At 32.1% G+C, this 23,694-nt stretch overlaps 1 protein-coding gene across 7 annotated transcripts; it reads left to right on the top strand.

Annotated features, from left to right (window-relative positions):
• Positions 1–4,777: 4,777 nt before the first annotated feature.
• LOC130801911 (putative F-box protein At1g65770) lies at positions 4,778–16,440 on the top strand. Of its 7 annotated transcripts, none has more exons than XR_009039679.1 (3): positions 4,799–6,108; positions 10,418–10,506; positions 15,194–16,440. XR_009039679.1 is itself a non-coding variant. In XM_057665848.1 (2 exons), the coding sequence occupies exon 1, from the start codon at positions 5,018–5,020 to the stop codon at positions 6,101–6,103; it is 1,086 nt and encodes a 361-aa protein (XP_057521831.1). In that variant the 5' UTR covers positions 4,778–5,017; the 3' UTR covers positions 6,104–6,108; positions 15,194–16,439. The 7 variants fall into 7 exon arrangements, 3 of the variants coding, with proteins under 3 accessions (XP_057521831.1, XP_057521832.1, XP_057521833.1); XR_009039681.1 differs by lacking the exon at positions 15,194–16,440 and adding an exon at positions 14,429–15,180; XR_009039678.1 differs by lacking the exon at positions 15,194–16,440 and adding an exon at positions 13,710–14,422.
• The last annotated feature ends 7,254 nt before the right edge of the window (positions 16,441–23,694 follow it).

Here is a 23,694-nt window from a genome sequence, read left to right as displayed (position 1 = left end):
TTCGAACGATAATCAATCAAGACACTCTAGATATCGAGAGAAAGGTTGTGACCCTATAACCCACACGAACAACCTATAATAGCCCTATGTCTCTCTAGGAGTGGCAGGACAAGATTCGAATCGAATATCTATCAACAACCATCATCAATCTCAACCTTAATCCTAAACATTGAAGACAAGACAAAACCTAGGGTTTCTCTAACCTAAAACCCCTAAAGAAACTACTCTAACATACTAGAGGTAAAAGCAATAAACAAGGAAAGCATTAAAGGAATTGAAAAACATGAAAGCATTAAATCTAAACTAAGAAAGCATTAAATAAAAGCATTAAAGGAAAGTAATAGAAGAAAGCAATAAAGGAAAGCAATAAAGATATCAAAGCATTAAAGAAATAAACTTACATAAATGAGAATGTAGATGAAAGCATGAATGAAGAACTACAAATCCATATTAGGGCAAAAACTAGAGAAAGCATTAAAGGGGTTGATGTTCTAAAATGAGGCATAAAGGCACTCAAACTAGGCATGAGGTTTATTCAGATACAAGGGGTATTTATAAGCTAAGGAACAAAAGAGGTAAAAAGCCCTCGGGAATAAACTTGCGAAGAAAACAAGTCGCGCAGAAAAAGACCCCCATTTGGCCAAATTGAAGTGTCATTCGACCGAATGGGGCTTCATTCGCCATTTCCAGCATGTTTCAGCACATCTCCTTGAAGTTCTAAGCCCATTCGCCCGAATGTAGCTTTGATTCGGCCGAATGGTTTCTTTACTTGGCCTATTTTCGTCTTTTGAAGCTTTGGATGCCTTCCGAACTTTGCGGAGACCTTGAGGAAGACTTGGAATGCTTGGGAAAGCTTCGGTGCACGTGTCTAATCTTCGATTAAAGCATCTAAGTCTCGTACGCAACGTAAAATACCTTGAAATCTCCGAAAATACCTGAAATTACCTCAAAACACCATGGAGACAAAAACAAGGTAACGCATTTAAAACGCGAGACTCGACACTACAATGAGGAGATAAATGTGCTCTACAAATGAGCACATCAGTTTTAAGCGGTAAAAGTACGTGTTTTTTAAGTTTGGAAGTAAATACTTTTATAAATATACATGTACGCATTTAAACCTCTAACTTGAGTCACCTGGGAAACAGAATATGCTATAGTTGTCTTGAACTCCTCTTTAAAGTCTCTAAAAAGCGTAGTAGTGTAGATTTTAGATTCATGCTTCTACAAATGATTGATTCGAAGGTTGAAACTGGTTTTGCTTTTGAGTAATAAAATTCCAAATCGATCTCCTTTTTTTTTTCTCCATTTCTCCACCATATTTTGAAAATTTTTGTAAATTCGCACTAAACTTGTGATTTTTTTCCTATTGTTTTTTTGATTCACGACTTTGTAAAGTTAAAATGACAATATAAAAATCCTTTGCTTGATCCAATACATCACTTGTATCATATATTATATAAACGACCACGCCATTTGTAAAATTCATTGTTGTCTTTCATTTTATAAGCATTAACTATGTTATCCCAATATTATTGAAACTCTTCTTCACTATTACACCTCATTAAATACTTGTGAAAAACATCCTTAAAATTAATTAGCGTTTGACTATAATGATTCGAAACGAGAAACTATATTTTTTTAGTAAGAGCCATAAGCATAATTTGTGCTTATAACTAGCTAGAAAGATATGTTCAAAGAAGAGAAATAGGTGTTATAACTAGATACAATTGATGTTTTCACTCTATAAAGCAGGAGTTTTAAAGAGTTAGATAATAAAGGTATTTAATCTTAATTAATCCATTGCCTTTGCTATATCTTTATCAATGAATATTGAGTTTGGAGTCTTATTATGCATTAATTTCTTGAAGTATTAGGAATAAAACTACTTTTTACTCATTTTCTTATAATAATACCAACTTTTAATTAATTATGAATAATACCAACTTAGAGGGGTGTTTTCCTAGAATATTACTAACATGTTAAAAATCAAACTATAGGAGATTATATGACAAAAAAATTGGTAAATTAGTTAATAAAATAAAGTTTGTATTGTTCTAGAAAAAAAAAACTCCATAAGTTGGTATTATTCATGGTTAATCAAAAGTTTGTATTATTATTGGGAAATTGACGAAATATTGTATTATTCACGGTAATTTTTCCTAATTTAAATGATTTCACCTTCTTTTCAGTTATAAATGTATTGGTCCACATATGAGATTGTATAGATTTGTTGGATAAGTTTTATCAAATATTACAGCTTCTCCATAAATGTTATAGTCTTCCCTCATCATATGACCATACCAAAATAAGGTCGTGAATTGGCCTTGTCTGTTTAGCTTTACAGGGTAGACAAATTTAGAATCCTTCTCTGCCTTCTCTATTAGTTGCTCACTCACTATTTTTGCATCTGCCCTTTATCCTTAGCCTATTATTATTTCAAATCATAAAGAATACGATAATAAACTATTAAAGTCAACAATTATATCATTTATAGTAAGTATTTTTAAGGTCAACAATAGGTGTTTTTAAGATGAACATTAGGTGTTTTTAAAATTAATTGTAGGTATTGTTAGATTACCTGTTAACAAAGTTTATGTGATCTGATTGAATATGTCAACAGACAAAGCTCCCCTGCATGTTGTGACCAACATTTATAAGTCATACGCGGTATAATGTTTATTATGTTTGCTTCTTCAAAAGACTCAAGAGTATCAAATTTCTCTTTAATGGATACATGTCTCTCAGACTTATACAAGTGCTAGATTATATACTGGTTGATATAAGCCGCTAGCAGTATCTAACTTTATTATAACCCTTGCCATGTAATCAATTCTAGTTGTTGGTAAGTTTGATCATTTAAAGTCTAGAATATAGCTATAGTTCTTTTGTAAGAGTTAGATGATGAGTTGTCCCTTCAAACAAAACAAAACTAAGTACTTTCCAATAAATTTTGTTTTTACTCAAATCATTGAGTTTAATTTTTGATCCTAAGACCTTTTACCTGTGATAGGTATAATTATTTAACGCCTTGCCGATTTTAAGTCGTAACTTCTTTAAGTGATCCAAAAAAATTGTCTTTTATTACTTTAATTAAGGGTCTTTCATAGTTGATCACTGCATTATCAATATTATCATTGATGCCATATGTTGCTCATAATCTCTTATAAATAATCATATTGTTATAAGTAAAAAATATTTAAATTAGTACATGTTTTTCACACAAATTGAACTCATATTAGTTTTCAAGATAAATAGTAGGTATATAATCCACTTATAGTAGGTTTTATAGTATTTTAAGTAGGTATTTAAATTCATGTCATTTTTAATTTTCAAACTATTATATCTTTTCACACAAAATTTACACTTGTCATGAGCAAGACAATAAGTAGGTTTTGTTTACTACTTAATAATAGGTGTTTTTACTTATTAAAGTAGAAATTTTTAATACACTCCTTTTGCAAAATAATAAGTCATCATCATCATCTTTATTATTATCATCAGACTCAGTGCATCTCGCTCATAGAGTCTATGAGCACGGTTTGGGGAGGGAAGGAAGACGAAAACCCATACCCATATAAGGGATGAGTTCAAAGAGTCCCCTGGCTCAAAATTGGTCCTCCGAAGAAGTTCTTCCCCTTTTTACTCGCCGACTTGCACCATAAGTTTGACCTATAACAATAATTAAAAAATAAATATACATAAAAAAAACTAAGCATATAAAACCTAAGCAATAAGTTTCCTTTTTGATCATTCATTTTGAAATATGATTAGAAGTAGGCATTTTAACTACTCATAGTAGGTGTATTTGTAGTATTAAAGTAAGAGCACGTAACACCTTTATTTCGCATTTTAACAACTCATATTAGGTGCATGTTTTTTACTTATTAAAGAATGAGTTTTCAATACATTTATTTTTTAATAGAATTGGTAGGCATTTTATCAACTTATAATATGTATTTTGTAGTATTAAAATAGGAGTTTTTCGGTGCCTTCATACAAGTAAATATTATTGTTTTCTTTATGAATAATTATATTTTCATCATCAAACTCTATCATAAATTGGTCAATAGATGAAACTGCTTAATTTCAAAGAATATTTTATTAGATTTTAATTCAAATATATGAAGCAACAATAGAAAATTATATACCTTTGATTTGTTTGTAATGTTTTTGGATTGACTTTGAGATGTATACTTATCAAATTAAAGCATAAATCCTTCTATTTTATTCCTCCTTAATGATTTGATTGGATTTTTTCGTAAATTTTTTGTGTTTTATACGAAATTTGTGTAAATTAGGGTTGTCAAAAAATTGATTTGAGAGTAGTTACACGAAATATAATTATGTGTGAGAGGGGAAAGTTTGTTATATTAAAGCGATTTGGTGTAGTAGCTGTAAGGGTGGCAAAATAAGAGGTGAAGAAGACTTGTCAGCTGTTGCTGGACTGGAGGGTAAGGTGGCAAGAAAGCTGTCGGCGCTGATAGTGGGGTTTAGGTGGGGGTAAGGTGGGGATAGGTGGTGCATAGGTTGAGGACGGGATGAAATTTATTTTTAATTAAAAAATATTTTTTTTTTAAAAACAAATGACATGTTTTATGGGTAATGGTTAAAAATAGTTATTGTGACAAAACAAGTTCTATGTTTTCATTCTTCATAGTTCATTAATAATTAATAGTATTATAGTTGAATAAAAGTTTAAAAAATTGTATTATTGAAATATTACAAAGTTTTTTACAAGAATGTTACGGAGACGAAGTTGTAATCGAACAGATTTAATCCGACTTTGAAAATGATTTACATTTATATAATAAACAATATAAACACAAAACGCAATATTAACAAATCTAAAACAACAAACCCAAAATCAACCCGATAACCCGAACGAAACCCTAAAATTATACACAAGCCAATGATATCGACCGGAAACAAAAATCAAAAATAAAATGTATATCGCTTTTCATAAATTTTTTTTCCCAAAAACTGACAGTGACAGAAAGTCGAGGATAGTGCAACAATGGCGACGATCACCATGAAACCGATCTCAAAATGGTCCAATCTTCCATCAGACGTATTAGCATCGATCGCCGATCGTCTTGACCCAGAAATTGGCATAATTCGACTTCATTCTGTTTGCCGTTCATGGCGTTCCTCATTCCCCACCATTCACTCCACCATTAATTTCCCTCTCAAGCTCCCTATACCACTCTCCTCTTCTCATCCATCCCCAAATTTTCTCTTTCTTCATCAACGTACTATTTATTTTCTTCCTCTTAAAACCCCAATCAATGAAGGTTTCATCATTAAACTTGAGCAAATACAAAACACCCACAAAACCTTTTCTCTTTGCAACCCACTTTCTGCTCATCCTAAACCTTCTCAACCCAATTCCCCTCTAAATATCCTTGATCACAGACTTACCCATGTTTGTAATTCGTATTTTATTCATTCAAATGATGAATCTATAAACATTCCGATTAAAAAAGTAGTCGTCGCGAAGAATTTTTTCGAAAAAGGTGATTTTGTTGTTTTGGGTTTGAAATTTAGTGGGAATTTGTTAATATGGAGATTTGGGGATGAATGTTGGACTGAAATTGCTGCTTCTGGGCGTTGTTTTGATGATATTATAAGTTTTAAAGGAAAGTTTTACGCGACTGCTGATAGGAAAGGGAGACTTGTGATGATTGATTCTAATTTGAAACCTATTGATCTAGTTTCAAGACTAATGTATGGTAATGGTAGTTCTACAAGTTTGGTTGAATGTGATGGCAATTTGTATTTAGTTGATCGTGATCTTGAAAATGGAGGGTCAGGATTTGGGGTCTTTAAGTTAGATGATAAGGGTAGGTTTTGGGATTATGAGCTGAATTTGAACGATTGTGTGTTCTTTCTGGGTGATGATGCAAATTTTTCATTGTCTATGAATCATTATAATGGATGTGTAAGAAATGTAATTTACTTCAAGGATGATGAATTTGATGGACTGACTCGAGTTTTCGAAATGAATACAAGTAATACTAGTGTTTTGGAAGATGCTGAGGATTTTTGCAGACTATACTGGCCTCCCCGGAGTTGGTTTGATGACTTATTTCGATCTCGATGATTGGGGTAAGTCATGTTGTTTCAGCTTATATTTGCTTTTGGAATGTTATTGCTTTGCTAGCTAGTTCTTGTGCATATGCTTTTACTTGCTTATCCCATGATGCTTGTTTGATATCCCTGTGTTGCTGTTTTGACTATACATTTTGTAGCAAGAACAAGTCTTGGACATTAGAACCATATTAGGAGTATAAGACTAAAGATTTCCAAATTTATCAATACCATACTGGTACTAACAAACATAATGTAAAGACAAGGCCACATTGCCATATCCTAAATGCTTTTAGTTTACCGCAACAGAAATATAGGCCGTATTGACCGCAAAATCATCCATCCATATTGATTGTGACCATTCCCGAGCTAAGTAAGAAGGTGCACCTTTCCGGTAAGAACATGTACAAATAGTATATTGTGTGACTTCATAGTATGTACTCTAGATAATGTAATTGTAGTGCTTTGTGTACTACAGTTTTCGTAAGTAGAATGAAGAGATGCACACATCCTAGTAAAAACCAAAACCTAGACCTTCATGTGCACTAAGTACTTCGTTCACACGATAACTCTATAGCTATAAGGCTATGTAGCTCTCTAAGCAAGGTTAGCGAATATCTAAATAATAACTTACCTCAAAACAATATACAACAACATATCACATCAGTTATCTCAAATATAGAAATATCACTGAATTACATTGATAAGAAAATGTGGCATTGCCACGCCTTATTGAGAAGGGGACCTTAATTTTAATTATCTCGATGTCCTCTATTGCTATTGGGTACAAATGCCAATGTCGTTTGATCAATTGAGCACAACATGCACATTTGTTTCTTGAGTACAATTACACATATAAGTTCATCAATTAAAATGAAACATAGCCTTTTGTGTATCTCTTAATAATTGCACTTTAATAGCCTACTAAAAGTAATTTGACTATACCAGTTATAATACAACCCAAAATAGTCCGTAGTCTAACATTGCTCACAATTTTAATAATCTCAATAATACTAACGTATTTGCTTTCTCTAGATTTGTACTTAAATCTAGATCAATAATCTCAAATACGAACATATCCTATAATATCTAGTAGATAGTATATTTTGATTCCAGATATTGAAACATTGCATGGTGAATTTGTATCAGCCTACATACCCATTTGTGCAATTATAGCAACTAGCAAGTGATACCAAACTTTTAGCAAATGAGATTTAAAGTATCCATCTAATGGCATATTGTATGTGAAATTTGACCATTTTGTGTTTTCGTGTCTTATCAACTCTTGTAATTTCTCCCAAAATACCTACTTCTGTATATGGGATCTCTCAAATAGTGAATTTAATACTTCCAAAGCTCATTTGGGTGATCATGTTGACTTTGGTAATACTACATATTTTACCCATTTTCATCTCGTTTCTGACTATCGGCCTTCGTGTGTTGGAAACATCTCTGACATCTTACGTATTGGTTGTACTTTGGTCTTTAGCATGGGCTTTTCTAATACTAAGAGTAATAATCATGACAAAAACTCAACACAAAACAAATCTGGGAACACAATTATATCAAGAGTTCAAAAAATCATTTTCATTAGAGGCTTCTGAGTGAACCTAGTTATACATGACTGGTCTATTGTTCTTGCCTCTTCTTGCAAGGCATTGGAAATCTTGCACTCCTTCAAGCTTTTGATTAATTGATTACCTAAAAGTTATTACGGGGAAGTAATAACTTTTTGGTGTCTTTTCAAAAGAACTTACCACAAATTCAGGTTAGTTTAGTAACTCTATGCTATGGTCTGAATGATTCAACACAAAATTAAGAAAATAGAAGAAGAGGGTTGTTGGCTATTTAGAAAAGAAAGATAAAAGGAAAGATTACAATGAGTTGTTTTTGAGCAACAGTGACTCCTACCACAAGAGTATTTCTTACCTCTTAATTTTGCATGCATTACTACTAAATAGCTCAGCTATATATAATGCTAAATTATACTTGCCACCTCATACAATCAAGCAGCTTCTTTCCTTCTAAATTATTCCCTTTTCTGTTATAACAAAATATGACTATTTGTAGTGTAAGTGCCACGTCATCATTTGCTATTGTGGGCTTTTAATTCCTTGTGCGCCTCCTCTGGTAGGTAATCCAGCTTTTTTCCTTGTGGTAAGGCATAGCATTCTCATCCTATGTTACTTGGACTCGGGTATTAATATCGGATACTAGTATGTGTCCAAGTGTCGAATACGTCTAAATATTCAATTTGACACCTAAAATGAAGTGTCTAAGTGTCATATCAATGTTCGAGCATCAAGGATCATACATAGGTATGTGAAGCAAATGAAGAGTTTGAGTAACATAATTCTCATCTATTGCAATCGTAACCAATTGAATATGTGTTTCGGCTCTAGGTTATGATATAAGTGGTATTTTCCATCAAGACTCACTTATCTTGAGAATGATGCTCTATTTCCCTTTCCTATTGTCTTGTTGAATCACCGAGCATTTTGAAATATTCCTAACTCTTTTCTACAAACCCAAATAATCAATGCGTCCCTTTTATCCATACTTTTTCGATGTAAATCAAACTCTCAATATTTTATTTAAAATTAGCATATTACTGAAAAGGCATTTTTATTGTAGCATATTAAAGACAATATTGAATATAACAAAAAGCTTTTGCTATTCATTTTTGGAGGGCTAGATTTGCATACCTAGTTTGTTGATCTTGCGTTTCATGGATACAACTGTGAAACAAAAATGCTAACAAGGGTATTTAGAACCTATAATTATCATAGCATTAAGAGTTTAACAACACAATGCCAAAAATTTAATTCCAAAATTTTGGGATCGTCTACATGAATTAATATATCAGTTCTAACGGTTATTCACATAAATTCTTTCTCCAATTTCGTATCACTTTTCACTTCTCCCTTCGAGTCATCTTTGGTTTTTACTCACCCTCATTTTATATCTCCCAAGTTTCAACTTTTATTTTTCTTAGCGATTCTCCAATAGTTCGTCGTTACACTTGCTCAAAATATCTGAAGTGGTTTCCTTTCATCTTATCCTTAGTAGTTAGTGAAACCGAACCTTCTTATGTCTTTGTTTCTAATGCTGTCCTTTATAGTATGTTCACTTGTCCATTAAGCATTTGAATTTTTACTACTCTGATCTTCTTATTATAGTAATTCTTTCTTAAAGTTCAACATTTTGATTTATATAGTAGCGCTAATCTAATGGAACTTCGATAAAATTTCACTTTAGCTATTTGGGCACACCTCGATCACACAATACCCCAATGATCTCTTATATTTTTTCTACCCGCTCTTAGTCCCTGTTGGATTACCTATCAATTCTAAAATATGGGTCCAAGGTATTTAAAGCATCCACTTAGATAGATTTTTGCTACTCTGATCTTCTTATAGTAATTCTTTCTTAAAGTTCAACATTTTGATCCATATAGTAGCGTTAATCTAATGGACCTTCGATAAAATTTCACTTTAGCTATTTGGGCACATCTCGATCACACAATACCCCAATGCTCGCTTATATTTTTTCTACCCGCTCTTAATCCCTGTTGGATTACCTATCAATTGTAAAATATGGGTCCAAGGTATTTGAAGCATCCACTTAGATAGATTTTTTTCTTTTCAAGGTATATTTGGACTTCAATAGGTATATCATCTAACCCAAGTACCCAACCACAACCTCATTTTCTTTAAAGCGTGGTCTTTTTAATTTTTGTATTTTTGCATAAATCCTCAATCTTCTTCCATGGGAGTTGATGGTTGTGTCTCCAATTAACATTTCATTATTCTCCATAAAAAAAACTCGTTTAAATACTCTAGTCATTGATTATTGGTGTTTAAGTCCTGAACTATAAAGTTCTTATTCTTATCCTTATCCTTAATACACTTTACTACACCAATGTCATTATCCCATAGATATGTTTTTCTTTAGAATATAGTTTAGGAGGAAAGGGAACGTAACTTGAATGTGAGTTTTTTGCATTAACGATGGTGATTAATTTTAGAGTCTCTTAAACATCTTTGTTAAACTTATTCAAATTCTTACACACTAAGGCAATTATTGGATTAGTGAAAAGCTACACCAGAAAGAAGATGAAGTATAAGTAATGTAAATAAAAGATAAGATTAGGGAACTATTATCATTTATTTATCTCTAGTCTATATTTGGTTTCATATCTCTCATGAATTTATTAACCCTAATGTAAAGTGGTTCAAAGGAGGAATAATTTTATTGACCCATACTATGGAGAAGATTTATGAATCTTATATGCTCTACTTTAATCTCAATTACTTGTATTATACAGGCATGGCAAGCTATTTTGGTACCACATTTAAAACCAAAGTCATACATTCTTCCTGAAGTAACCAATTTGGGCACTTAGACAAATTAAAGGTTAGTTTAGACCCTTACCCTAGTTTATGTAAGACCCTATTCTCTACAATTCATTAAAATACCTTTATGTAGTGTTTGGGAACAAGTATTTCATTTGAAATTATGGATTTCAATTATGAAATCAGATTTGGCCGGTCATTTTCAAATTCTAACTTGAATTACTTTTAAAATAATGGTGGAATTTAATCCAAATCCAAATTTGAAAATTTTTTATTTGCCAAATAATTAATTTGAGCCAATTTCAAATTTCCAAATAAAATCATCGTTTCCAAACATAACATTACCGAATTTGAACAATTACAGCATTTTCACCTTGTGTGCTTTCTAACATCATCGTCATCATCATCATCTTACCCAGTGTATCCCGCTCATAGAAAAACTAAGGACAGGGTTTGGGGAGGAAAGGATGACAACAACTCATACCCTTAAAGGAGAGCGCGGCCACTCCCCCGGCTCGAGGAAGATAAAGAGACGTAACTATACGGGAAAGATAACTTAAATGCCTATAAATAAAATAAATAAGTAGAACCAACTACAAAATATAGAAAATAAAAAACTAATAAAAAGGAAACGAGAAAAGTAAGAGGGCAAGAACACTAAAAGGTAATCTAAGAAGACATCAGTAATCTAAAACATGGATATGGCGCCTCCAACTACCCCTATCCCTAGTTAGGTCCGCAGAGAGGTTTAACTCATGCAAGTCAACTTTTATTTGCTCATCCCACGTTCTCCTAGGTCTTCCTTGACTCCTCTTACCCTCTACTATAATGCTTTCTACCCTCCTCACAGAGCGTCGAAAGTCTTTCTCTCCACATGTCCAAACCACCTCAATTTATTTTCGTGCATTTTTCCAAAAATAGAGGGCTACCCCTAGTTTGTCCCTAAACTTTTGGTTTCTAATTTGATCCATCAGTGTGTGCCCACACATCCACCTCAACATACGCATTTCTGTAACTTTCATCTTGTGTGCTTTCTAACATGCTACTTTAATTCTTAACACTTGTAATTATAATAAGTAAAAATTATAAAAATCGATATCATAAGAGCACGCATTGATAGCAGAGTAGTAAGTACTATGCCAATATTAGAAGATTTCAAAATCGAAGGAATTAATCTTCAATAAAACTTAGTTATGTTTAGTAAAAATACGTTGAGTTCAAGTTGGCCGCATTGTTATGTCAACTAATAAGTTGGAAAAGTTTTCAAATCTAATGAATTGATAGTCTTGGCTTTAAAGGTGTGAATAACATACGTTTTAGCCAGTGCTCATGGTCTAATTCAATATTTGGTGGTATAACATTTGCATCACCACTACTAATCACTGTTAACTATTACTACAAATGGTAACCAAAGCCACAATTTAGCACCATGGTTTAGTTATATTAAAATTAGATATTAATTCGGTGTCAACCGTCACTATAGTACAAATAATTCACTTCATAAAAAAAATCACTAACTACAATGAAAAACAATAATAGGGAATAAGTTTACTCTAATGATAAAATTTCCAAGATCACTAACTAATGCTTTGATATGATAAAATGGCTTGACCAAAATGATTTTGAATGTTGATTTATTAGTACAAAATCAACTCCTCCTTTTGAATAAGGTGAAGACAATAGAGTCTAAATTATTAAAGCTATTGTTTTTTGGTGTAAGAATTTTTGTCTATAGTTGAGGAGCATGCTAGAAAGTATATTGGACTGCTAAATCTGATATATTGATAGAAATGAGTTTGTTATATGCAAACATTTTTTGATTTTATTGAGTTTTGGATATGCAAACATGTAGTTATTATTGAGTTTGTACTATGCAAACTTGTATGGATTGTTGAGCTTGATAGTCTTGTTTTGTTGGCATGAAAAGTTTAAAGCATGCTCTGATACCATGCATTTGGTATACTAGCTCGACATGGCCTGTTGTGGAATCTAGATTACTAGGCTAAAGGATCAAGAGGAAAAACTAATGGTAATAGTCCATGGCAATGGTATTATTTAGAATACAGAAAAAATAGAAAAATTAAGGAAGAAAAGTAATTATAATGGGTATCTTAGGATACCGTTTTAATCATTGAATTGTATTTCTACAAGTATGTGCACATTGAAAAAATTTATACAACACACATGAGAATTCACTAAGTGTTTGCTACTCAACCGACTCAAACACCTTTGATGGTGTTTGCTCACATACATGGAGTACAAGAACTCTAAGCTCTTTCTCTATCTAGCTTGTATTTGCAATGTCTAATAAATTTTTGGGGACTTAATTATAGCTATAACTTGCTCACAACACGAGCTTCCTTCACTTAACAAAATTGCTATTCTTCAACAAGTTTCTCCCTCCTAACGCTGGTGTTCCTTCTCAGTCTATATTACCTGGAACGCAATACGGTTTGAGACGTGGGACGGAAATGGGAACACGGAATGCTATCTAGGGTGCCTTCGGAACGATGGGTGTGATTAACATATAAAATTTAAATTATTTTATTATACTTTATTCTAAAAAGATTTTAAAGTAAAGATTAGCATAAATAGATAAATATTTATAGAATAACTTGAAAATTTTCAAAAATAAAGTTTTGTTTCCAATCCAATAAAATATTAACATACATTAATTTGTGAAAAATAAAAAGAAAGAAAAAGAAAAAACGAACAAAAAGTAAAAATTTGAGATGTTGGGAGTAGCACTGTACTTCTAGGAGCTTGGGAGGCAAAAGAATAATTGGACAGCGAATGTGAATCTTCTTCTCGTCCTTTTATTAACTCTAAAATAACCCTTTTAACAATCTAGGCTATAAAAAGAACACTTTCCTGAACACGAAAGGGAAGCGACAACCAAACACCAAAAGCAAAAGCTAACAGCAAACAAGGCAACAACAAAACCAGCCAAGCCTAAACAATAAAGTTACACCTCCTATCATCCTCTAATCTAACAGTAACACAAAAGATGACTGCACGAGCAACTTGGCAAAACGGTCTTTATTTTCCATTGATTTTTCTCATCTTGTCTTCTTCTCAACTAATTTAACAATAGCAGATTAAATTTATGGGTCGCACTCTTTGACGATTTGGTATGCGTCCCAAGGCGATTTGGTGCGGTGTCGTTCCGCATTTTGGGTCGGACGCTTCTGATCGAAAAAGGTCAAACATTTTGCGTTCCATGTAATATTGCTCTCACTTTAACTCTTAAAGCTTCTCTTGAAGGTTGATGAACATTAAAAAGCCTCAGAGGAATCCTTCCTCGAGTTCTCCAAATGTCGGATTGTACGCTTTCTCCAAAAAACAGAATGATCGTTCAAGAAAATATTGTACTCGTCTGAGTACCACCTTACCTTGTCTTAGCAAGACCAAGCAAGACTCCATTCAAAGCTCCTCTTTATGCTAATTCAAACGAGTTACAGCTTGTCCGAAACTGTGTTGCTGCCTGAGCTCTTGTATTGCTCTTTCAAGCTCATACGCTTCTCATGCGAGTGCGTGTGCTGACTGCTGATATCTCGAGCACCAATGTCGCGCATCTTAGTACTTGTATTGCTCGTTGAGCACTCATGTCCCATCAACAAACTACTGTCTTCCTTCGTCAAAATAATCATCCGAGAATGAGAGTTGCTTGTTCGGGCATCTCTTCCCTGCCAGCCATTGCTTTATGCTACACATTTTTCATCCTTTGCTTTGCTTGGGTCCACGGGTATAATAGGATGAGATGGACTTGGAATTACAATCATGGAATATGTGGGTTGATATAGAAAGATCATGAAGGTTTTGCTCAGTAGATGCAACACTAAGCTTGTCGCACTCTGCTTACTCTATATAATTGTGCATTTTATCTCTTTTCTTGACATATGTTTCTCCCGCAATTCCCAACTAATTTTTGCCACTCTTCCTTGTAAGCTTATCGTATTTGTATTGATGGCATGTTTGTTTAGGTTCGTTGATGCAATCTTTACTTGTGGCTTCTGATTTTCATTTCAACGCTGCAACCTCCTTGTTATGCATGCACCTAGCCTGCTTTCTGATCAGAGTTTCTTGTAATCCAGAGTGCTGGGTGGATTTATATGCTCAATGGTTTAATCGCTTGATAAATCCTACAATAATCCCATCTATTAATTTACCATGAATAATACTAACTTTGAGGGGCATTTTCCTAGAGTAAATCTGGTACCGATGACTTGCTATAACAAGTTTTATTTTTCAATAAAAAAGATAAATAAAAATAACATGTGGAAAAAAATGTTGAAATAACATTAAAAAAAATTTATGACTTTTTAATTATTCATAATTTTTTATGTAAATTTTCAAAATCTTTCTCTAATTATACATTAATTTTCAGTTAAATTTTTTTGTGAATGGTACCTACTATAGTAGGTCATCGGGTTACTCAAGTTTAGTCTAGGCAAATACCCTCTAAAGTTGGGATTATTCATAGTTGTTCAATATGTGAGATAATTGTAGAAATTGGATTATTCTAAGTAATTTTTCCTAAAATATTTCACATAATTATCAAATAACCAAGGTAGAATTGCCATGTTTCTGCGTTAATTTATCTTGGTTCATATAGCCAACTCTATATTCGACGTTTATTTTAATCATGTTCTACTTTGAAGGAGTATGATTTAAACTCCTAATATATACAATTAAATCAGAATGTAAACATTTATTTCAGGGGTGTTTGTATATCTTTTTCTTTACAGATTTGATTTCTGAAGTTTGCTGCAAGTTAAGATGAATTGGCTAATGGGGATTTTCAGGTGTTAAAAAGCAATTAAATGGAGTAAGAATTACTTATTGTTAGTGTTGGGCCAACCATATCATTAGTTCATTGTTGATAACTCCATCATACCATTGTTAGTTCATGATTTTGATGCCTTTTAGATTGTTGCTTCTTCGCTTTCATAATTATTTATTTTTAATTTCTTGTTAATTGTCTTTTCAATTCTGGTAGTTATTGGTTGCCTTGGACCGAGACTGTACTTGTACGGTACTCGCACAAGCGAAGTAAAAATACATAATAATTTATTGTCTTGTTTATTTTATATTTTTTATTTTTTTTTTTAATAATTAAGAGGGAAATTAAGTTAACAACATTATTGTAGTATTAATGTAATATGATATTTGAAACCCCTGATTTTTTTGAGATTTATGTGTAGTTTGACACTTTACACGGACTTAGATTTACTTATGACCAAATGTTAGACGTGATTTGCCGTATTAAATCAAGTTTATGCCATAATTATACAACAAAGAAATAAGCATCATTGCAGGAAATTAAACATTAAGATTATACACTTTGTCCCATATAATTAATTTGATCTAATTGCAATTCGGTAAAATTTTCATTTTAATCTAATTGAAAATTTCTTAGCACAAAGCACCTGGTGCCCCACTTGAGCAAACTTTGGTGTTATTTGAAGTGTTGGATATATTTTCCCACATGAAGCAATAAAGCATATCCCTAGACCTAAGCCATCCAATATCCAACTTTGGGAAACTAACCAAACAAGAACTCTACATGATAATCATATTCTAACAATTTATTTATTTATTTATTTATTTATTTATTTATTGCATATAATTGAGGAATGGCATTTGTACCTAGTAAGTAGTGGAAAGCACAAACATGGGAATTAGGAACATTGAGCAGACAAACCTTCCATCCAATATACTCACTATATAACCATCCATCTTTACAGGACACCCTTAGTTGTTAAGGTCATATTAGCTGTATTTTTTTAATATAAATTAAATTAATGATTAGATTAATCCTAAGGCTTAGACCAGATTATAAAACAAGTGGGCAGTAGTTGGGTTACTTTCCCCTAATATTCGGCTAATGGAAATGGCAGCACGTCATTTTCTAAGTTGAGCAGCCACGCTCAGATATCTTTCACACTTCCTAACTCAACACCACTTACCACTCACCACCGATTTGCCCCACTACAAAATTATAATCACAAAATCAACTTTTACTGTTAAAAATAAATTTGACTTTTTTTTTTATTTTTTATTAAATGTACATATTCAGTGTTATTGTTAAAAATAAATTTAATTATTGTTTATTCTTAATTGTTTGACAAACAAAGATTTTAGAAAATATAAATTGGTTAGTTTTTCTTAAAAATAAAGAATATGTGATTGTATTTTCAGCGAATCAAGTAAATGCTGATTTATTATTTTTAATTTTTACTAAACTAAATGAGAAGCTTTGTTATGCAGTTGAGGATACATATTTTATAGGCGACTATAGATTAGTTTTAGAAAGAAATCCAACTCGACTTATGTGTACTCGAATCTCTTTTAATCTAAGCCTTTTCTGTAGGGCTAATTAAGTTTTATGTGATATTAGGACGGTTGATTGGAGCGGCGTCAAGTATTAAGAAGAACACAAATCCTTACTTGAAACCGTCTTTATAAAATACGCGTTTCGAATGAGCCGGCTCATTATTGATAAAAAAAATAACTATCAAAAAACGTGCGCTATGTAATCCTATTTGAAGTTGGTATTATAACCTATTAAAGTTGGTATTATAACCTGTTAGAGTTGGTATTATAACCTATTAAAGTTGGTATCTCCAAATAGGTTATAATACCAACTTTAATAGGTTATAATACCAATTTTAATAGGTTATGATACCAACTTTAATAGGTTATAACACAAACTCTATATAGGGTCAAACGCGCGCGTCAGTTTTTAGTTTTCTCTTTTTTTTTAATTTTTAGGCCTGGATCTGGAGAGCCATCTCTTATAAAGACAATCTCTCAAAAGTGGCGATGAATAACACAAAAGAAATGGTGATATTAAGTTTTCATGTGATGTAAGCGATTTAATTGATAACTGGCGAGTACAAAAGAAATGGTGTTTTGGTTTATAGTTTTTTGAAAACAATCTAACACATGAGGGTGAGTACTACAATGAATTATATTATATAGTTGTGAATCGTGATTTTAGATCGAAAAATAAACATGAGATTGAATAACATAAATTTCACGGACTTCTTTACGTCTATCAATTTTAAACTGAAACAGCATAGTGGCTACGACTATCTTACTATTCAATATTCAATTAAAACATTTTTATTGTATTTATATTTTATATTTTTTAATCATATGCACGAAGAATACCTATAATATAAAACATAGTAGTACATAGCAAAATAAATTTGTAACAAATAATTTAAACCAAAAGAAATAATATGAGGAATTACCTTATTAGGATTAGGATGCATGTACCGTCTTCCTATAAAGTATATCTTCTTGTAATAATCTTTACCGTATAAATTGTTGTGTGAGATGATCATACGGCAGTATACATTGGTTATATATTTGTCCCTGAAATACGTAGTGGGGCCCTAGTAATTGTCGCATCTGTCGTCTTAGCCTTTGCAGTCTTACTATTTCCTGTGTACTTGTAAGTTAAAATTGAGAATTGGCTAAGATCATAATTCTACTGAGTAAATATTTGTTGTAACATGATGGATAAAAAGAAAGGGAGTAATTAAATTTTGCCACCCTTTTCATTTTATCGCCACCCCCCCTTCTCACGAAATTACGTATTTGCCCCTGAAGTTTAAAAAATTACAAAATTGCCACTCCTTACAAATTTCTTATTTATAATAATAATAATAATAATAATAATAATTAACTTTTTATATTCTTAAAAAAAATATAAATAAAATTAATAATAATAACAGTAATAATAATAATAATAATAATTATTATTATTATTATTATTATTATTATTATTATTATTATTATTATTATTATAATAATAATAATAATAATAATAATAATAACAATAATAAAATTAAAATTAATAATTAAAAAAAAAAATTGAGTCGCCCAGAACCGAGCGACTGGACCCCGGTTCAGGCGCCCAATTTTGGGCGACTCAATTTTTTTTTTTTTTTTTTTTTGCTTTTTGGAAAATAATAATAATAATACTAATAATAATAATAATAACTTATAAATTAATGTGGCCTATTAGCTCAGTTGGTTAGAGCGTTGTACTAATAACATAAAGGTCACAGGTTCGAGACTTGTACAAGTCATTATTTAGTAATTATTAATTTTATAAAATAATGACTTGTATAGGTCTCGAACCTGTGACCTTTATGTTATTAGTACAACGCTCTAACCAACTGAGTTAATAGGCCACATTAATCTATAAGTTATTAGTATTAGTATTAATATTATTATTATTATTTTCCAAAAAGCAAAAAAAAAAAAAAAAAAAAAAAAAAAATTGAGTCGCCCAAAATTGGGCGCCTGAACCGGGGTCCAGTCGCCCGATTCTGGGCGGCTGAACCATGGTTCAGGCGCCCAATTCTGAGCGACTCAATTTTTTTTTTTTAATTATTAATTTTAATTTTATTATTGTTATTATTATTATTATTATTATTATTATTATTATTATTATTATTATTATTACTACTGTTATTATTATTAATTTTATTTATATTTTTTTAAGAATATAAAAAGTTAATTATTATTATTATTATTATTATTATTATTATAAATAAGAAATTTGAAATGAGTGGCAAAATTGTAATTTTTTAAAAATCAGGGGCAAATTCGTAATTTCATTTGGAGGGGGGGGTGACGATAAAATGAAAAGGGTGGCGAAATTTAAGGATCGGGAAAAGAAATAGAAAAACTTAATCTCCTTATTTTCAGGTAATCTTTTTCCTTCCCCAAAATAATGTTATTGGTTTTTCTTTTTCATTATCTTTCTCATGTCTTTATTTTCTTTATCCTTCACTTTCCCTTTTAAATCCTCCTATACTTATCTTTATTTGTATACTTTGACTTATATTTCCTCCTTAAATATTTACCCTTCTCAAATTGCTATCTTTTCTAATGATTTTACTAATTTGTTGGGAATGTTTTTTACAAATGTTAAAAAAAATAATTAAGAATCATGCATAAATTATAAATTTTAGGTCATTTAGTAATTATGCTTGCAAAGTTTTTTTTTTCGAGTTGTAGTCACTCGGAGTCAGAGTAATAGTTGGAGTCAGAGTTAGTGTTATCAATTTAGTATCCCTCATAAGTCAGGGTCCGAAGGGATGAGAGGGTAGCGGAATACTCCTGCCCCCTCCAAGGAAAGGGTAAGGAGAAATGTGCGCACTCAATTTATCCCCAAATAGATATGGTCCTGCAAAGAGAATAGTGAGTGATACATAGCGCGCCTGAAAACACACCTATAAGTCTGTAACATACAACACAATAAAAATGTAATTGAGCCATGATAGCAAAAGTAAAGGAGATGCACAAAAAGTAAATAAATAATTGATAATACTATGGAAGAAAAGGAAAATTAGGCCAAAAATATTAAAAGTCTAAAACATGGATACGACACCTCCAACTACTTCTATAACTAGTTAGGTTCTCAGAGAGGTGCATCTCCTGCAAGTCAATTTTATTTTCTCCTCCCATGTTCTTTTGGATATTTCACAATTTCTCTTACCCTTTACTATAAGTTTTCCACCATTTTCACTAGGGGCATCTAGAGTCTTCCTTTTCACATGTCCAAATCATCTTAACCTATTTTCGGGCAATTTTGCAGACAAATGGGCAACCCCTACCCTCTCTCTCAGCTCCTGGTTCCTAATTCTATCCATCTTTATGTGCCCCACAAATCCAACTCAACATTTTCATCTCCACTATAGCCATCTTATGTTCAAGTGATTTCCTTACAGGTCATCATTCTAACCCATACAATAGCTCAGGCTTAAGGGCAACTCGATTGAATTTACCTTTTAGTATATTGAGAAACTTCTTATCACATAGCACCCTAGTAGCTACTCTCTAAGCCGCTAGAATTTTTGATGTGTTACTCACCATCAATCTCCCAATTACTCTGTATAATCGACCCTAAATACTTAAATTTTGTTGTATAAACGATAATATTCTGCCCAATAGACACTTACCAAGGTCATTTTTCTGCTCTATCTCACTGAACTTGCAGCTCATATATTTAATTTTTGTACTACTTATACACAGTCTTTTGTCTTTTAGGACCGCCTTTTACTCCATTAATTTTGTATTGAGCTCCTCACTAGTTTCTTCTAAGAGCAAAATATCATTATCAAATAGCATGCACCATAGTATAGATTCCCAAATAGATCTTGAGAGCTCATCTATAATGATGTCAAAAATGAAATGACTATGTGTTGATCCTTGATGTAATTCCACTTTTACCGAGAAAGGCTCAATCATTCCAACTCGTGTTTGGATACTAGTTGTGGCTTTATCATATTTGCCTTGTATGTCCTCAATAAGAAATCATAAACACCAGAGAGAGAATTAGCTAGAAACTTGCAATAGAATTTGTGTGAGAAAAAAATGATCACATTAAACTTCCATATGATTTGAAATGATAATCAACATCTCTATTTATAGAGTATGTAACATAACATCTAATACACCGGTGGGTATGATAGAGTTTTTCCCAATTAAAGTGAGATTACATCAGGGATCAGCACTAAGTCCTTTCATTTTTACGGTCATTATAGAGGAAATCTCTAAATCCATCTGAAAAACCGTACCATGGTGCATGCTTTTCACGAACGATATAGTTTTGGTCACAGAAACCAAGGAGGAGGCTAATAGTAAACTGGATGAGTGGAGGGACGCCTTGGAGGGTAAGGGGTTGCCCATAAGCCATACAAAGACAAAATACTTGCGATGCAATTTCAGTGGGTATCGATAGGGAAGTTAGAGGTGACCATAGGGGGAGAAGTTGTTGCATGTACGTCCAAGTTCAAATATTTGAAATGGGTGATTCAGAGTAATGGGGATATTAATGGAGACATTACTAATCGTATACAAGCGGGTTGGCTTAAGTGGCGAGCAGCAACCGGGGTGCTTTGTGATAAAAAGTTCCCGAGGAGATTAAAAGGTAAATTTTACCGCATTGCGATTAGGCCGGCGTTGTTATATGGGACAGAATGTTGGCCCATAAAGAAGGTTTTTGAACAGAGGATGAAAGTAACAGAGATGCGTATGCTGAGGTGGATGTGTGGTAATACTATGATGGATAGGATAAGAAACCAGGAGTTCATGGAGAAGTTAGGGGTTGCACCTCTCTCCGCAATGATGCGGAGAACAAGTTGAGATGGTTTGGGCATGTGCAGAGAAAGAACATGACGACCCAGTAAGAAGAATCGAATGCATCATAGTGGAGGGCAAAAGAAGTCGAGGAAGACCTAGGAGAACGTGGGAGGAACTAATTAAAAGTGACATGTATGAACTCCACCTCTCCAAGGACTTGACCAGGGATAGGGGGCAGTTGGCAGCGCCTTATCTACTTCTTAGATTACTAAACATGTCCCGTTTACTCATCGTTTGTTATTGTTCATTGCCTTTAGTTATCGCTCTTTACCTCCTTCTTTACTTTTATCTTTGTTTATAGTTATTTGTACGTATTCTATTTATTCTTTTTGTAAGTTGAAGGTTTCTTTCTCTTTAAAGACCTTTCTCGAGCCGAGTGACTCTTTGACCATACTCTACTCTTTGACCATACTCTACTCTATGGGTATGAGTTGCCGTTGTTATTCCCTCCCATACCCTGATCATAGTTTTCTGTGAGTGGGATACACTGAATATGATGATGATGATGATATGCTACATCTAATGTATCAGGTTCAAATTTTAATCAGCTATTAATTATTAATTACTAATTACTAATTACCAAGCAACTAGTTGTTTTCTAATTAATGGTTGTTTTCTAATTACTCTTTTTGGCTTATTGTCTCAATGGTACATCTCCCAGCAAGGTAAACAAAAATCTTTTGTCTTATTCTCCAAATACTCCTAGCTCAATCTCAATTGGAATATACATGTTTAGGGTTGAATAAAATTTAGTCTAAAACGCAAATCAAATCCGATCAAACCATAATTTTAATATTTGGTCTCTACGGTCTAAATAGTCTGGTTTTATTTTTTCTCAAAAAAAAGTACAATTTACAATTTGGTCCCGATTTTTTATTTTTCAGACTAAACCAGACCGCAAACCGTACTACGACCAAAAATCATAATTTTTTTAAAAAAATATGTTGCTACCTAGATATTCCGAGATGTAGTTAGTTTTATATGGTAATATATACTCAAATAATGTTAATGTAATCAACTAATTACAAATTATTATATTTGGAAATTATAGGTGCAAAATAGTTGTATAAATACATATATTAATTTGGGAAAATCTAAAAATAAAAAATCACAGACTAAACTAGACCAGATTGTTGTAGAATGGTTCGTTCCACTCCGGTCTGATGATTTAAACGGTTTAGTTTGGTCTAATTTTAGTGTCAAACCAGACCAAACTGGACCGTGTGCACCCCTATACATGTTTGGTCCTAATCAATTTGCCCCATTATATAATTTATTCGGTCTCATTCATTTTGCTCCATTTTCATTTATGGGACATTATTCTTTATATTATCACTAATATTTCTAAAATAGTCCATTTTAAACCCACTATACTCGGCTTTTTAAATTCCCTATCATTGCTAATTGGGGCAAAATAACAAGGAGAGGAAAAGGAGTAAATAGTGCTCTTTATTAATTTTTTACTACAATTTTTTATAATATATTTGACTTATTTGGCAAATAGTTGTTAGTTAGAATTATTGACCGAAACGATTGACAAATTTGACAAACTGAAAGTATTGACAAAAGAGTTGTTTGATAAAAATTCTTTGCTCGTTGCCTACTTTATTAGAGAAAAAAGTATATAAAAAGTCATAAGCCCCCAAAAGAAGCTATTATGAGTAACTTTTTGATTTTAGCTTAAACATAAGTTTAAAAGTTATTTACTACATAGTTTTTTTACTATTTAACAACAAAAGAATAAAAAAACAAATTCCCCAACCCCATTACAATCTACTCCTATTAAAATTGTATTTAATCTCAGTCAAAGCAACATAAATTCTTGTATGAAACGGTCTCATTGTGAAATGTGCCCCCATAAATAAGTTAAATAGCCCAATAATAAAAATTTTTAATATATTAAACCTTTTGAATTGATTCTTCTCAAGATGATACAGTTTTATGTCGTCATGCAAGAAGCTCTCCTAAAGCAAATACCGTCTCTTTTAAACAATATTCTCTAACAAATCTCACGTAACTCTATTTTCCTACACGATTTCTATAATTCTATATTTCTATCTATAGTTTTTTTAAAAAAATCTAC

Source organism: Amaranthus tricolor, chromosome 15 (genome assembly GCF_026212465.1).
Source record: "Amaranthus tricolor cultivar Red isolate AtriRed21 chromosome 15, ASM2621246v1, whole genome shotgun sequence".
Lineage (NCBI taxonomy): Eukaryota > Viridiplantae > Streptophyta > Magnoliopsida > Caryophyllales > Amaranthaceae > Amaranthus > Amaranthus tricolor.
Note: the sequence above shows the minus strand (reverse complement) of the source record. Positions and strands in the feature narration are given on the sequence as shown.